The sequence below is a fragment of the Capra hircus genome, chromosome 19, assembly GCF_001704415.2.
Source record: "Capra hircus breed San Clemente chromosome 19, ASM170441v1, whole genome shotgun sequence".
Lineage (NCBI taxonomy): Eukaryota > Metazoa > Chordata > Mammalia > Artiodactyla > Bovidae > Capra > Capra hircus.
In genome coordinates, this window is record NC_030826.1 from 48,828,597 (window position 1) to 48,846,115 (window position 17,519).

Here is a 17,519-nt window from a genome sequence, read left to right on the forward strand (position 1 = left end):
GTTAAACAATAACAGAAGTAATAATAACACATTTTTTAAAAAGTCTCAGCTGTACAAATGGCTGTTTTGTGAAGGATCTTGCTACACATGCAGCAAACTCTGTCACCTTGTGAACTGGAGTGACTGACATCAACTCTCTGCTTCTTTTCTCCATTCATGCCAACAGGTAAAAAGCAACATGCAAACTGAGCCCCACTCACGGCAGCCACTTTCCAAAGACACTTGGTTTCCGCTGAGCAACCACACCAGCAACGCATCTGCAGCTCTCAACGCCAGCATCAAAACAGGGAGAAGGGAACATTTATTAAATGTTAACTAGGTGCCAGGACTGGGCATGTTAATGCCTTGCCTTTCACATTATCTCACTGTATCTCATCTCATCTCTCCATCCATCCACTCATTTGAATGGAAGAAGAGATTCAAAATGGTGAATCAGTGGTGCTGATGAAGCCCAATGGCTGTGATCACCTGGGAGGCCTCCCTAAGTGCATACCAGCTGATACAACAATTTCACTTTTAGAAAGTATTCTACATAAATATTAAAACTATACCAAAAAAAATATAGCATGAGGATGTTGCTGCAGTACTGTAACAGCGAAAGAATGGAAACACTCTGAATGTCCATCAGAGTATGGCATAACTATATACTGGCACATTATACAGTTGTTACAAAGCCTTCCAGGGAGATGTGTGCTGCCCCAGAAAGACAGAAAGCTTATATCATTATTGAGAAAACGAATGTTGCAAAGTTGCATCCTATGAGCTCAATTTTATAAAACAGCGTTATGTTTAAGTATGAACACCACAAATATCAACTTCAACAACATCTAACTCTGTGATTAGGACACAGGACATTTGCTTTTCTGATGTTACACATTTATGTCATGTTGGGCTTTTTTTTTTTGGCTGCATCCTGCAACCTGTGGGATTTTAGTTCCCCACCCAGGGATCGAACCTGTGCCCCCTGCACTGGAAGCACGGAGTCTTAACTGGACTGTCGAGAAAATCCTGGACTTTTTTTTTTAAACAAGGATCATGAATTATTTTGTGAACAGATAAACAATAAGAGTAGACATTGTTTAAAGGCCCAGTTCAGATTTCATTACTCCTACAAAGTCCCCCTTGACCACTTCTGTTTATGGGGCTGCGCCTTCTTAATTCATGCAGTAATGGCAGACCAGAGGGATTTTCAGGGAGTGAATCCCACAGGGTGAGAAGGCCTTTCTCCTGCTGCCCGAGGCTAGGCTGTCATTCAGCCTATGCTGTCAGCCTTTATCCTCCCAACCACGGGCTTCTTAAAGGTGAGGGTGCCCTACTTTTCACTGATTGTGTCAACACCCAAGGTCTCACATTGTGTCTTCACAGGGGACATGTTCTCGAAGATCATGGGAATGGCAGACTTCTCTGCAGCCTTGCTGGGACCAAGCCTTCCTGGCTAAGGTGATGGGATCACCATTCCCACACACAAAGGGAGCCACTCAAATATTATCAAAGCCTCCCATTGGGTGGGATAACCATTGCTTTTCCAGTGCCATCCACCTAGATTAATGAACAGGACATCATCCAAGTTGCAAAAGGGAGGGCAGGGGGAAAGAAAGGCAGTTGCCCAGGAGACGACTCACTGTCCTGCATGATCAGCAGGGCCTTTGTAATGACAATATGGTCAACACGTTGTTCTCCTCCTGGGACCACTGGAGGCATTTGTGTTGTCACCTAGGCTTTGGAGGAAGCAGGCTAAAAGAAGCTCCACTGATGAATGTTCTTTTTCCCAGGGCTTTCCTTCTCATCTACTGCTCTGGCCATGTTCAGAGGCCTCCACAAGCTTCCGTCTCTAACGGAACTGGCCTTATGGAGACCCTGTGATGCAGCAGGTCTGGGGTACCCTTCTCCGACCCTCTCCTTGCAGACGTCCTGCCCCGGCTTTGGTGGCTGTCATCAGGGAGCACTTTGGTGGCAGGGGCTTTGCCCCACACCAGCGAGGGCAGCCAGCTCTTATTCTCCCAGAGGCGCCCAGCACTGGTAAATTGGAGCCCATCACCAAACAGCTGTGTTATAGTCTCAGAAAGAAACAGATGGACAGAGGGAAAAGGGAAAAAATGATAATAACAACATAACAACAAACTGAACTGCACCATGCACCCCAGCGGGAGGCAGCGGTGTTAAATCTGGCCATTTGGAGATAATTGAAAATTCTGACCACCCTCAACTGCCAAGATATAGACTGACATGAAAGTATTTTTAATTTGAGGGAGCAGAGTTATTTGAAAGAAGCACTTTGTACTGAAGGGTACAGCTATGTATGACAATATTTGGTCATTTCATCTCTTTGTTCACTTTCTGGGGGTCTGCTGTGCTCAGCAAAAAGCATTTAATGTCTCACCCTTGACAATTATTGGAAAAGTTAGACACATCTCTGTTCCCTTCTCTCTCCCTTAAGAGACAACCCAGCAGGTATTTGCATCGGTGAGACCAATGAACTGGATGCCAAGGATTTCTTACTTTAGAAAAACTCTAACCCAGGGGCCTGGAGTCTGAGTTCCAAAGAGTCCCCCAGTTAACCAACTCAAAGGGAAAGCTCTAAATCAAATCCTGCCTAAGACTTCCTGTACCCTCCTACCTCCAATTATACCAAGGCTGCTTGCTTCTCAGATGGTCTCACATTCTCCTTCACTGATACCCAAGTTTAAAACACTGCAAGTTCCTTTAATTTCTCCATTAGAACTATTGTGCTCTTTATCACTGGTAAAATGGAGACTTCTTGTACATCTTCCAAAAGGAAGGAGAAATTTCCTTTTTCTATTAAAAAAAAAAGATCAAGTTCAAACGGTGGTGGAGACTGGTGAGATTACGGCCTTTGTAACCTCAGTGCCTAGCACAGAACGTGGCACACAGTAAGCACTTAATAAATGCAAATGAGGGACTTCCCTGATGGTCCAGTGGTTAGGGCTCTGCGCTCCCCATGCACGGGGCTGGGATTTGACCTCAGGTTGGGGGAAACTAAGATTCCTGCATGCCATGGGACAAGGCCAAAAAAATAAAAAATCGAATCAAATCAAACTAAAAACGATTTCAGTGAATCGAGGAGAAAGAGGGTTGGATTTGAGCCAACACAAAAGCCTCTGAGTCAGAGCTCCCTAAGCCTGATTTTTGGAGATTGTCTAGGCTCGACCAATCCTGGAGGCTGGTTGTCGAGATTTGCTTCCTCATCCCAAAGGCCAGCTCAGCTTAGCATGGGCTCACTGACCGTGTCCTCTGAGCACGTGCTATGACTTATCGTCTCCAGTTCCTCCTTCCTGGGCTGGGATCTTCACCTTGAAATCTTGGCAGAGCATCAAAGGGATGGACATCTTGGCGGAGGAAAGAACCCACGTGTCAACCACATAACAAGTACAACCTGCTCAGATGTTGGCTTCACTTCGCCTTTGCTGCTTGGGTGGTGCGGAAGTGACTTGATCCAAAGAGTTTTATGATTCTAATGGGCTCAGGGCCTTGGCGGGGCTGTGTGGAGACTCGTGGAGGTGCCCTCTGTGCCTGAGAAGTCACACTGATTTTTTAACAATGCAGCGCTGCCCTGCAAAGTCCTGCTACGTGTAGGAGAGCAAAAAACTTGAGATTGAGAGGCTCTTGGGAGCTGCAGCTCAGGCCCCTGATGTGGCTGGGAAACAGTGGCAAAATGAAAATAAAGACAGTACTGGGCTGGGCTCTCAGCGGATTCTGAGTCTCGAGTTCTGCTAAAACTCTGGTCAGTGTGGGCTCTTATGCCACCAGACAGAGGGCACTCCATGGAAAATTTCCAGCTCCGGTCACCTTAATGAGAGAGGCATTCTTGCCTCTCATGTGGTTTGGAGGTTTCCAGGGACAAATGGAAAAAGAAAAGAAAATACTTCAACCCCCTGCTTAGTCCTGGGTGGCAGTGTGTGTGTGTGAGAGAGAGAGGGACACATGGGAGCTGAGTGGTGACCCAGATAACCCTGGTCTGAATGGATAAACCTCAAAAATCTCAGAACAAATTGAGTCCACCAGTATTTCAGCCTTCTCTGCAGAAAATGTGTTTCCTATTTATGATGCTGACATAGTCAATGTATAAAGATGGATTGGAAGAAAAAGCTCATAAAGCTGTAGACCTCAGATTAAAATACATACATACATATATATATATATATATATATATATATGGAACTGATGCACAACTGTTAGCTTAATGGCTAAAAATGCATTTTCTTTGATAGCACTCATTCTGAGATTGTCACTGCTAGAAGAAAAAAAATAAAGCCCATGGCTTTCACTCATCCATTCAACAACTGTTCTGTGAGCAGCTGCTATGCGCTGGTGCTATCCTATCTGCTGGGGTACAGTGATAAAGAAGACAGCCCTTGTTTTTGCAGCTAGCATTATCTAGAAACCACAGACCAAAGCTCTTGCTCCAATGGGTAAGGAGTGGGGTGCCCAGGAAGCCCACAGAGTAGAAGCTATGTTTGACGGAACTCTATACATTAATGACTAGAAGATTTCCAATTGAGAGGCACAGAGATGGTGAGGGTCAGAAAGGGGAGAAGGCAGAGGTCCATACTAAGAGATGGAGCTTTTAGGCAGAAAATGACAAGGTTTGATTTCATTTTAAAAGGAAACTCTTGTGGCGGGAAGAAGGATGTTAATTATTTACAGTGTACAGAGGAGAAATTTGTTTGGATATGGTTTGACTTCTAAACCGGTTGTTTCCCTCATTCTCAGTTCAGTTCAGTTGCTCAGTCGTGTCCGACTCTTTGCGACCTCATGGACTGCAGCACGCCAGGCTTCTCTGTCCATCACCAACTCCCGGAGCTTGCTCAAACTCATGTCCACTGAGTCGGTGATGCCATCCAACCACTTCATCCCTGTCATCCCCTTTGCCTCCCGCCTTCAATCTTTCCCAGAATCAGGGTCTATTCCAGTCAGTCAGTTTTTCGCATCAGGTGGCCAAAGTATTGGAGTTTCAGCTTCAGCATCAGTCCTTCCAATGAATATTCAGGATTGATTTCCTTTAGAATTGACTGGTATGATTTCCTTGCAGTCCAATGGACTCTCAAGAGTCTTCTCCAACATCACAGTTCAAAAGCATCAATTCTTTGGTGCTCAGCTTTCCTTATAGTCCCACTCTCACATCCATACATGACTACTGGGAAAACCATAGCTTTGACTAGACAGACCTTTGTCAGCAAAGTAATGTCTCTGCTTTTAAATATGCTGTCTAGGTTGGTCACAGCTTTTCTTCCAAGGAGAAAGAGCCTTTTAATTTCATAGCTGCAGTCACCATCTGCAGTGATTTTGGAGCCCAAGAAAATAAAGTCTGTCACTGTTTCCATTGTTTCCCCATCTATTCGCTGGAAGTGATGGGACTGGATGCCATGATTTTAGTTTTCTGAATGTTGAGTTTTAAGCCAACTTTCCCTTTCATCAAGAAGCTCTTTAGTTCTTCTTCGCTTTCTGCCATAGTTCTTCTTCGTCATCTGCATATCTGAGGTTACTGATATTTCTCCTGGCAGTTTTGATCCCAGCTTATGCTTCATCCAGCTTGGCATTTCACATGATGCATTCTGCATAGAAGTTAAACAAGTACGGTGATAATATATAGCCTTGACGTACTCCTTTCCCAATTTGGAACCAGTCTGTTGTTCCATGTCCAGTTCTAACTGTTGCTTCCTGACCTGAATACAGATTTCTCAGGAGGCAGGTCAGGTGGTCTGGTATTCCCATCTCCTGAAGACTTTTCCACAGTTTGTTGTGATCCACAGAGTCAAAGGCTTTGGTGTAGTCAATAAAGCAGAAATAGATGTTTCTCTGGAACTCTCTTGCTTTTTCGATGATCCAATGGATGTTGGCAATTTAATCTCTGGTTCCCCTGCCTCTTCTAAATCCAGCCTGAACATCTGGAAGTTCTTGGTTCACGTACTGTTGAAGCCTCACTTGTAGAGTTTTGAGCATTACTTTGCTAGCATGTGAGATGAGTGCAATTCTGCAGTAGTTTGAGCATTCTTTGCCATTGCCTTTGTTTGGGACTGGAATGAAAACTGACCTTTTCAGGTCCTGTGGCCACTGCTGAATTTCCCAAATTTGTTGGCACACTGAGTGCGTCACTTTAACAGCATCATCTTTAAGGATTTGAAGTAGCTCAACTGGAATTCAATCACCTCCGCTAGCTTTATTTGTAGTGATGCTTGCTAAGGTCAACTTGACTTCACATTTCAGGATGTCTGGCTCTAGGTGAGTGATCACACCACTCTGGGTCATGAGATCTTTTTTGTATAGTTCTTCTGTGTATTCTTGCCACCTCTTCTTAATATCTTCTGCTTCTATTAGGTCCATGCCATTTCTTTCTTTTATTGTGTCCATCTTTGCATGAAATGTTCCCTTGGTATCTCTATCCCTCATTCTCAGTCCCTGGCTAATGACACACAACCCAAACAGTCTTGGAAACTCACTCTCTCCCTTCTGGTTGGTTCATACAGCAATCTGGATTCTAGAAGCTGAATGATGGTGGGTTTGGGTCACAAGGGAATCCCACGGAACACACTTTTCCTATAGTTTTATTGCAATTCCCAATTACGCTCTTTCTTTTCTGGTCTAACTGCCAGAGAGAGTGAGAACAAACTCTACATGTAATGTAGGTTGGTGATCGTTTGGGAAGCAGTGCTTGATAGAATGTGCAGGGTTGAGCCTCCTGGGGCCCCTTTCTCCCACATCCATTAAGTAACCCTAAGATTCCAGGACAGGCAGGGGTGGCTCTGGGTGTGAGAGCAAAATCCAGATCACCAATGAATGAACGAATGAATGAATGAGTGAAATTGAGACCTCCAATGAATGAGATCCAATTAATCTCCAATGACCTTTACTTTCAGGGCAGGATTTTCCAGGCTTTGCACGCTGAGGGTTGGGATTCTCTGGTGGCTCAGAGGTAAAGAATCTGGTTGCCTGCAGTGCAGGAGACTCGGGTTCGATCCTTGGGTTGGGAGGATCCCCTGGAGAAGGAAACGGCAACCTATTCCAGTATTCTTGCCTGGAAAATTCCATGGACAGAGGAGTCTGGCGGGCTACAGACCATGGCGTCAGAAAAAAGTTGGACACAACTTAGCGACTAAACAACTCTTGTTGTGGGGGCTGTCCTGTTCATTCTAGAATGTGGTTAGTGGTTGGTAGCACTCCCAAGCTGTGACAACCAAAAATGTCTCCAGACATTGTAAGCATCCTTGTGGGGTAAAGATGTTTTCAGTTTAGAGCCACTGCTCTTGGAGACAGTTTTCCATTCTTATCTTATTTGATTTCTCAGCAACACTAAGCATAACCATTTGCTCTCTTCTCTTGAAACTTGCATTCCTTGGTGCTCTCTTCTTGTTTTCCGTCTAATTCTCTGCCCAGATCTTTGCAGATTCCTGGGGCCTCTCCATCCTCTCCCTAATCTCCAAATACTACTGTCCTAATGTGATACTAGGACCTGAACTCCCTTCCCATTATACTTTATGCTTGTTCACTCTCATTATCCTCAGGACTTTAAATTCTTCTATTTCCAAGTTCAGTTCAGTCGCTTAGTCGTGTCCGACTCTTTGCGACCCCATGAATCGCAGCATGCCAGGCCTCCCTGTCCATCACCAACTCCCGGAGTTCACTCAGGCTCACGTCCATCGAGTCGGTCATGCCATCCAGCCATCTCATCCTCGGTCGTCCCCTTTTCCTCTTGCCCCCAATCCCTCCCAGCATCAGAGTCTTTTCCAATGAGTCAACTCTTCACATGAGGCGGCCAAAGTACTGGAGTTTCAGCTTTAGCATCATTCCTTCCAAAGAACACCCAGGACTGATCTCCTTTAGAATGGACTGGTTGGATCTCCTGGCAGTCCAAGGGACTCTCAAGAGTCTTCTCCAAAACCACAGTTAAAAAGCATCAATTCTTTGGCGCTCATGACCACGGGAAATACCATAGCCTTGACTAGACGGACCTTTGTTGGCAAAGTAATGTCTCTGCTTTTCAATATGCTATCTAGGTTGGTCATAACTTTCCTTCCAAGGAGTAAGCATCTTTTAATTTCTTGGCTGCAGTCACCATCTGCAGTGATTTTAGAGCTCCCCCAAAAACAGTCTGACACTGTTTCCACTGTTTCCCCACCTATTTCCCATGAAGTGATGGGACCAGATGCCATGATCTTCGTTTTCTGAATGTTGAGCTTTAAGCCAACTTTTTCACTCTCCTCTTTCACTTTCATCAAGAGGCTTTTCAGTTCCTCTTCACTTTCTTGCCATAAGGGTGGTGTCATCTGCATGTCTGAGGTTATTGATATTTCTCCCGGCAATCCTGATTCCAGCTTGTGCTTCTTCCAGCCCAGCGTTTCTATACTCTGCATATAAGTTAAATAAGCAGGGCGACAATATACAGCCTTGATGTACTCCTTTTCCTATTTGGAACCAGTCTGTTGTTGTTCCATGTCCAGTTCTAACTGTTGCTTCCTGACCTGCATATAGGTTTCTCTAGAGGCAGGTCAGGTGGTCTGGTATTCCCATCTCTTGAAGAATTTTCCACAGTTTATTGTGATCCACACAGTCAAAGGCTTTGGCATAGTCAATGAAGCAGAAATAGATGTTTTTCTGGAACTCTCTTGCTTTTTCGATGATCCAGTGGATGTTGGCAATTTGATCTCTGGTTCTCCTGCCTCTTCTAAAACCAGTTTGAACATCTGGAAGTTCATGGTTCACGCATTGCTGAAGCCTGGCTTGGAAAATTTTGAGCATTACTTTACTAGCATGTGAGATTAGTGCAATTCTGCAGTAGTTTGAGCATTCTTTGGCATTGCCTTTCTTTGGGATTGGAATGAAAACTGACCTTTTCAGGTCCTGTGGCCACCGGTGAGTTTTCCAAATTTGCTGGCATATTGAGTGCAGCACTTTCACAGCATCATCTTTCAGGATTTGAAATAGCTCAACTGGAATTCCATCACCTCCACTAGCTTTGTTCATAGTGATGCTTTCTAAGGCCCACTTGACTTCACATTCCAGGATGTCTGGCTCTAGGTGAGTGATCACACCATCGTGATTATCTGGGTTGTGAAGATCTTTTTTGTATAGTTCTTCTGTGTATTCTTGCCACCTCTTCTTAATATCTTCTGCTTCTGTTAGGTCCATACCATTTCTGTCCTTTATTGTGCCCATCTTTGCATGAAATGTTCCCTTGGTATCTCTAATTTTCTTGAAGAGATCTCAAGTCTTTCCCATTCTGTTGTTTTCCTCTATTTCTTTGCATTGATTCCTGAGGAAAGCTTTCTTATCTCTCCTTGCTATTCTTTGGAACTCTGCATTCAGATGCTTAAATCTTTCCTTTCCTCCTTTGCTTTTTGTCTCTCTTCTTTTCACTGCTATTTGTAAGGCCTCCCCAGATAGCCATTTTGCTTTTTTGCATTTCTTTTCCATTGGGATGGTCTTGATCCCTGTCTCCTGTACAATGTCACGAATTTCAGTCCATAGTTCATCAGGCACTCTATCTATTAGATCTAGTCCCTGAAATCTATTTCTCACTTCCACTGTATAATCATAAGGGATTTCATTTAGGTCATATTTGAGTGGTCTAGTGGTTTTCCCTACTTTCTTCAATTTAAGTCTGAATTTGGCAATCAGGTGCTCATGATCTGAGACACAGTGAGCTCCCAGTCTTGTTTTTGCTGACTGTATAGAGCTTCTCCATCTTTGGCTGCAAAGAATATAATCAATGTGATTTCGGCGTTGACCATCTGGTGATGCCCATGTGTAGAGCCTTCTCTTGTGTTGTTGGAAGAGAGTGTTTGCTATGACCAGTGCGTTCTCTTGGCAAAACTCTATTAGCCTTTGCCCTGCTTCATTCTGTATTCCAAGGCCAAATTTGCCTGTTACTCCATGTGTTTCTTGACTTCCTACTTTTGCATTCCAGTCCCCTATAATGAAAAGGACATCTTTTTTGGGTGTTAGTTCTAAAAGGTCTTTAGGTCTTCACAGAACTGTTCAACTTCAGCTTCTTCAGCGTTACTGGTTGGGGCATAGACTTGGATTACTGTGATATTGAATGGTTTGCCTTGGAAACGAACAGAGATCATTCTGTCATTTTTGAGATTGCATCCAAGTACTGCATTTCGGACTCTTTTGTGGACCATGATGGCTACTCCATTTCTTCTAAGGGATTCCTGCCCACAGTAGTAGATATAATGGTCATCTGAGTTAAATTCACCCATTCCAGTCCATTTTAGTTCGCTGATTCCTAGAATGTTGATGTTCACTCTTGCCATCTCCTGTTTGACCACTTCCAATTTGCCTTGATTCATGGACCTAACATTCCAGGTTCCTATGCAATATTGCTCTTTACAGCATTGGCCCTTGCTTCTACCACCAGTCACATCCACAACTGCCTATTGTTTTTGCTTTGGCTCCATCCCTTCATTCTTTCTGGAGTTATTTCTCCACTGATCTCCAGTAGCATAGTGGGTACCTACTGACCTGGGGAGTTCCTCTTTCAGCATCCTATCATTTTGCTTTTTCATACTGTTCATGGGGTTCTCAAGGCAAGAATACTGAAGTGGTTTGCCATTCCCGTCTCTAGTAGACTGCATTCTGTCATTCTATTTCCAAAATACTCCCCAGTTTGTCTCCAGCCCAGATCTCTTATCTAAGCTTATTTCTGTTTGTTCTAGAGGTCTCACCAGCATCACAATATCTATTTGTCTTTCTCCAAAACCCATTTCTTTTCTTTTCTCACCCCCATCTATCTGTTGTCCACGCAGTAAACCTTAAGGTCATCCTGCCTCTTCCTTTTCTCTTATCTTCACACTCAGTTTATGATCAATCCCTATCAATTCTATCTTCAATAGATACCTCAGAACCCTCTGTTCCCAGCCCTCCAGCTCAAGTTACCATATAACCTAAATAAACAACAAAGTAGATAATTCCAATGACCTCAGTGGATTCCTGACTTCCACTCTGCTCCTGGACAGTCCATTCTCCACCCAGAGCAAACTTTTAAAAGCATAAATCAGAGCACATGATGCCCCAGCTTTAATTTCTTCAGAGGCATTCTACTGCAGGCAAATAGAATCTAAGCATCTTAACATGGCCTCATCCTCTTTCCCAACCTCCCGTCCTGCCATTCTTCCTTCTGTTGCTGCTGCCACACTGGTCTCTTTTGCTTCCTCACAGGTGTCACCTCCACCTGGAGCACTGACCCCAGCTCTTTCCTTCCTGCAGGTCATGTCTTCCTGAGCATCTTTCCCGATCCCATCATCTTATGTTCAGTTTCCTTATCACGGTCTCTCCCCGCATGTTTATTACGGAATTAGTTCTTTATTGTCTGGCTCTCGTGTTAGACTGGAAGTGTTGTAAGGCAAGAGACCCTCTGTGTCTCTTCTGTTCATTCGTTGCCATGTCCCCATCTAAATATTGTCTGTGACACGCAGTGAGTACTCAGTACATAGTTACTGGATGAATGTCTATTCCTCTCTCATTTCCTTGGTCAAACTGTATCTCGAAAAGAATACTTTATGGCCTGGGAAAATGAATGACAGTGAAGCATGAAAAAAAAGTTCCTCGAATATCTGTGTCAGTGAGGAAAAGCTTTCCAGTGGTGGTTCTTGGGAGCACAAAGCACAGGGAGATGAGTCAGGCACTGGCTGACTAGCAGTGAGTCTTGCTGATTTTGTCATTAGTATTCTGTATCTGTGCTAAGACTTTCCACTGAATCAGGGGATCCCCGATGCCAGTGTGGATCCCCGATGCCAGTGTGGTCCTCCACACTGAAGCCATCTGAGAGGAAGAGCTGAAATCAGTTCAGAGTGTTCTGGCAACACTGCCTTTCTAGAAGGCTTGAGCTACCAAAGGGACCAGAATGTTCAGGTAAGGCAACAGCCGCCCAGGCTCAAGAAGCCACAGAGGCGACAAGGCAGCAGCTTCACCCAGTGCACTGCCTGGCGCTTTCCCCGTCACTGAAGCCCCGTAAGTACTGGTGGCCTTGAGAGGAAACCACAGAAAAGGAAGACAAGGGGAGGCCAAATTTCTCTTCTTGAGCAGGTCCACAGTTATGCAGAGAGCATTTTGCTTTGTTTTTCTGACATTTCATGAGTGTGGCTGGCTGCAATGTATAATGTAAATGGATGACGTTCAAAGGCTCAGCCTTTGAGTCCCACCAAGAGTCATTCCCATCAGCCTCTCCCAAGATCTGAAGGGACAGCAGCTGCAGAGCACATGCCTGCAATTAGGCAGCTAAGACTGGGTTAGACCCTCACATCCAAATGAATCCCAAAAGGTGGAGGCAAAAAAAATCGGAACCACACTCAGAGCCCAGCGTCTGTCACGGTGGAATTCATTCTTACCGGGTTTATTTATTACATCTTAAATCAGCCTTAATGAAGCCGAGGAAAGAGTTTCAAGGTCCATGTGTTACAGCTCAAGGACGAGAAGAGGGCCACGAGTCCAAACATACTGTGATTGGTTACATGTTGCTAAACAACAAAAATAGCCCAGCATCTGTTGTTGCTGGGCTGGGACGTTATTTACAAGGGGGTCACCCAAGTTCCATCAGCAGCCATTCATAAAAATACTAACAGGCCATAAGTGGGGACCTATACTAACAGGATAAAAGGTTGCACTGAGGCAAACAGTGGATTCTGGTAGGTGGAAATCATATAGAAGGATATTCTCGTAAATTTATTCTCAGTCAAGATTAAAAAAAGGAGAGGGCTTTATGAAGGTCCTTTCAGTTTTGAGACGAAGTTTCTGTGCAAACACAAGCTGCCCAAGTTTCAAAATTTACTCAGGGAGGACTCACTGAGCCTTATCTTTGGGTTAGACCCCTCAAATATAAATAAAGCACAGCCCCTGCAGAGGGGGAGACAGGCTGGCCCCAGGCCTGGCCAAACAGGAAGCCAGAGGTGGCCGCTGCGTCCATAGGCCAGCTATCAGCTGGGTGGCTCAGCCTGGTGAGTTATTTTGCTGCCCGGAGTGACGGCAGAGCCGGGGAGCCAGAAGACCTCACTGAAACTGAGTGACAGCCGGGGTCAATGACGGGCCCCAAGAAGTAGGAGCTCCACTCGGAGCCTCGCAGTCAAGAGTTCAGTAAGATATAACAGCAAACTGAATCAACACAAAGACAGATGGACGTGCCCTGGGTCAGGGTGGACTTAATAAAAGTTTGCTGAAAGAACAACTCTCTTCCACACGACACCCTGTCTACTGCTCACCTCAGATTCTTTGTAGTAACGTTCTGGAATTTCATCACAGGCAATATCGATAAAGCAAACTTCTCTCTCCAGATCTTTGGCTTCGTTGTCAAAAATCTGAAAGAGCAGAGCAACAAATCAAAGGTTAGTGACGGTAGGTGAGATCCTCAAGGTGCCCGCAGGTTGGCCCAATGGTGCGTGAGGCAGAATAACTCCCCACAGAGCATCTTCACATGGCTCAGTGCCCCTGGTGAGAGCTTTCCGCTGCCTCAGAATGTGCAAGAATCATGAGAAGCTTTTATTCATCGCTTACATTTTGTCACTTCAGAGGCAGGTGTAGCATCAATCACTGCTTGGTGAGGGGAAGAAGATAAAACAAGCTGTTTTTAGAAGTTCAAGAGTGAAGAAATAAATCTCTTCCAAAAGTCTCTTCCAAAAAGGAAGTCTGCTGATTTTTGGCAGTTAATCTAAACAGGGAGAGGGAAGAGGCTAAAAAGGTTCTGGGTAGATGGGAGACAAAAAGCAATGATACAGCCTGAGATTTAGAGAAGAAAAATAAGTTTTGTTTTTTTTTTTTCATTAAAGTGTTTACATATATTTAATTTTGGAAATAACATACACTCACTGCAGGAAATACAGATAAACAAAAAGAAGTAAATAAAGACTGTCCACAATCCCATTACCCAGTGTATTATTCTTGATTATTTAAAAGCATGATTTCTTTGGTACAGATAGGGGTATGAAGGTGGAGCTTGAAAAAGTATTGAGATGCCTGGCCCAGAATGCCCAATACTTGCAAAGAAATATGTAAGAGAAACACGTATACAGATATACACTCTGGTGGGAAGACTAAGTTCCTCTACTTTTCCCCACTACCAATTTTTTCTGACCTTACAGGGATATCTTCTCATCACTTCTGGAGGACAGTAAAAAGATTAAGTTCGCAAATCACTTCACCCTTGGAGAAAGTCTTATCCCTATCTCACTGTTTAGCTAATTCCTACAAGGGAATCATCTGCTAACACTAATTAAATCTCACTCTCCAGAAGAGAACGAAATATTTTGGAAGAAGAAGGTGGTTGATGCCTAAGAACATTGTCTTGACACAAATTTGGAGCCTATTAATAACATGTTCTCCTCCAGGATAGCATCTGGAGGGCTCTTTACAAGTTGAAACTGCTAGTCCTTTCCAAATGCTTTCTGAATAATATTTGTGCTGGCAATTATCTGCCCAGGCTGCTGTTTGCTCTGTCACCAATTTCCTTCTATAATGGTTAGATACTGGACTCTTCAGGTCTGTTCAAGGAGATTGACTCCCCGGTCTGAACTGAGGAGGCCATTGCATTTTCCTAAAGGCAAAGGAAGACTGGTTCCTGGATCAGCTCTGATTCCGACCATGGCCACATGAAGTCAAGTGCTTGGAGACACTCCCAAAGTGTTTGGGAGGGATAGGTAGATTGCTTTGAAATGAAATGGAGAAATGGTGGGAAAATAAGTTCGAGTGGAGAAATGAAACATGAAATGAAACACCAGGTCTCAGGGTGTTTGTGTGTTTCACTCTCTCTCTTTTCGCTTGAGTCTCTTTTTAAGTGTGTGCCAGAGAAGACATGTGCCTCATTAAGAAAACAAAACAGAACGGAACACCCCAGAGGCAAATGAGCTGCTAGAGAGTAAATTACAAGAGAAGTTAGAGAGCTTTGACATTTATTGGTGGTAAAATTTATGGGACTGAAAGAAGGGGAAATGAACAGGGGTTAAGGGAGTTATTGACAGATTAGGTGGCATTTCCTAATTTAATTCACATAGTTTTGGATCACCCATTATCACATTATTACATTATTGCCCTTCTGCTCCAAATTCACCCTTTAGTCTCTACTCCAACAGACCAGACCCTGTAAGCACTTCTTGACAGTGAGTATGACAGTAAGCCCTGTATTAGAGGAACCCTGCAGGAAGAAGGGGGCTTCTCTTCCTGGTGTGAATCTTATTACCACTATACGATCTGTTGGGGGGAGAGGGGAATGAAGTGCTGCTCTGTCCCAGTTACATGTCCAGAGTGCACAGCTACTTGGTGACTTTGGAGTCCTGGCCTTCATTGTGGACCTTCTGATGTAGGCACCCCTCTGCTCCAGCCGCACATTGCCAGTGGTGCCCTGACTCTACATTCTTGCCCACCAGTTTCATCTCACTTGTACCCAGAGGGAACTTTTCTGCCACCCAGAAACTGTGGACCACTTCTGGTCCACCTCTGGTCCAGGAAACCCAGCAAACTTTTCCGCTATCCAGTGGGCTATGGTCACAATCTCTGCAAGGAGGTCAAGCTCCAGCCATGGAGATGGGCCCCTTCTGAGTTTGTTCTTCCTAGTGTCCACTTCCTCAGCCTTAGGTATGCTTTAGACTTCTCTTTACATCTTTATAATTACTCCTATCAAAGTTTCAGTTCAGTTGTTGCTCAGTCGTGTCCAACTCTTTGTAACCCCATGAACTGCAGCACGCCAGACCTTCCTGTCCATCACCAACTCCTGGAGTTTACTGAAACTCATGTCCATCGCGTCAGTCCAACTATCTCATCCTCTGTCATTCCCTTCTCCTCCCGACTTCAATCTTTTCCAGCATGAGGGTCTTTTCCAATCAGTCAGTTCTTCGCATCAGGTGGTCAAAATATTGGCGTTTCAGCTTTAGCATCAGTCCTTCCAATGAATATTCAGGACTGATTCCCTTTAGGATTGACTGGTTCAATCGCCTTACAGTCCAAGGGACTCTCAAGAGTCTTCCTCAACACCACAGTTCAGAAGCATCAATTCTTCGGCACTCAGCTTTCTTTATAGTCCAACTCTCACATCCATACATAACTACTGGAAAAACCATAGCTTCGACTAGACAGACCTTTGTTGGCAAAGTAATGTCTTTGATTTTTAATATGCTGTCTAGGTTGGTCATAACTTTTCTTCCAGGGAGAAAGCATCTTTTAATTTCATGGCTGCAGTCACCATCTGCAGTGATTTTGGAGCCCAAGAAAATAAAGTCTGTCATTGTTTCCATTGCTTTCCCATCTATTTCCCATGAAGTGATGGGACCAGATGCCATGATCTTAGTTTTCTGAATGTTGAGCTTTAAGCCAACTTTTTCACTCTCCTCTTTCACTTTCATCAAGAGCCTCTTTAGTTCTTTGCTTTCTGCCATAAGGGTGGTGTCATCTGCATGTCTGAGGTTATTGACATTTCTCCTGGCAATCTTGATTCCAGCTTGTGCTTCATCCAGCCCAGCCTTTCTCATGATGTACATATAAGTTAAATAAGCAGGGTGACAATATACAGCCTTGATGTACTCCTTTTCCAATTTGGAACCAGTCTGTTGTTCCATGTCCAGTTCTAACTGTTGCTTCCTGACCTGCATACAGATTTCTCAGGAGGCAGGTAATGTGGTCTGGTATTCCCATCTCTTGAAGAATTTTCCAGAGTTTGTTGTGATCCACACAGTCAAAGGCTTTGCATAGTCAATAAAGCAGAAGTAATTTTTCTGGAACTCTCTTGCTTTTTCGATGATCCAACAGATGTTAGCAATTTGATCTGTGGTTCCTCTGCCTTTTCTAAATCCAGCTTGAACATCTGGAAGTTCTTGGTTCACATACTGTTGAAGCCTCACTTGGATAATTTTGAGCATTACTTTGCTAGCGTGTGAGATAAGTGCAATTGTGTGGTAGTTTGAACATTCTTTGGCATTGCCTTCCTTTGGGATTGGAATGAAAACTGACCTTTTCAGGTCCTGTGGCTGCCGCTGAGTTTTCCAAATTTGCTGGTATATTGAGTGCAGCACTTTAATAGCATCATCTTTTAGGATCTGAAATAGCTCCACTGGAATTCCATCACCTCCACTAGCTTTGTTCATAGTGATGCTTCCTAAGGCCCACTTGACTTCACATTCCAGGATATCTGGCTCTAGGTGAGTGATCACACCATCGTGATTATCTTGGTTGTGAAGATCTTTTTTGTACAGTTCTTCTGTGTATTCTTGCCACCTCTTCTTAATATCTTCTGCTTCTGTTAGGTCCATACCATTTCTGTCCTTTATTGTGCCCATCTTTGCATGAAATGTTCCCTTGGTATCTCTAATTTTCTTGAAGAGACCTCTAGTGTTTCCCATTCTATTGTTTTCCTCTATTTCTTTGCATTGATCCCTGAGGAAGGCTTTCTTACCTCTCCTTGATATTCTTTGGAACTCTACATTCAAACGGGTATATCTTTCCTTTTCTCCTTTGTCTTTCATTTCTCTTCTTTTCACAGCTATTTGTAAGGCCTCCTCAGACAACCATTTTACCTTTTTGCA

General features: G+C 44.1%; 1 protein-coding gene across 6 annotated transcripts in view; it reads right to left on the minus strand.

The window, feature by feature from the left end:
* PITPNC1 (phosphatidylinositol transfer protein, cytoplasmic 1) overlaps positions 1-17,519 on the minus strand; it is a 261,543-nt gene that overhangs the window by 33,625 nt on the left and 210,399 nt on the right. For all 6 annotated transcript variants that reach the window (XM_018065383.1, XM_018065380.1, XM_018065382.1 and 3 more), the window contains one exon: positions 13,215-13,310. In XM_018065383.1, coding sequence (XP_017920872.1) covers positions 13,215-13,310 — 96 coding nt within the window. The remainder of the gene's footprint in view (positions 1-13,214; positions 13,311-17,519) is intronic.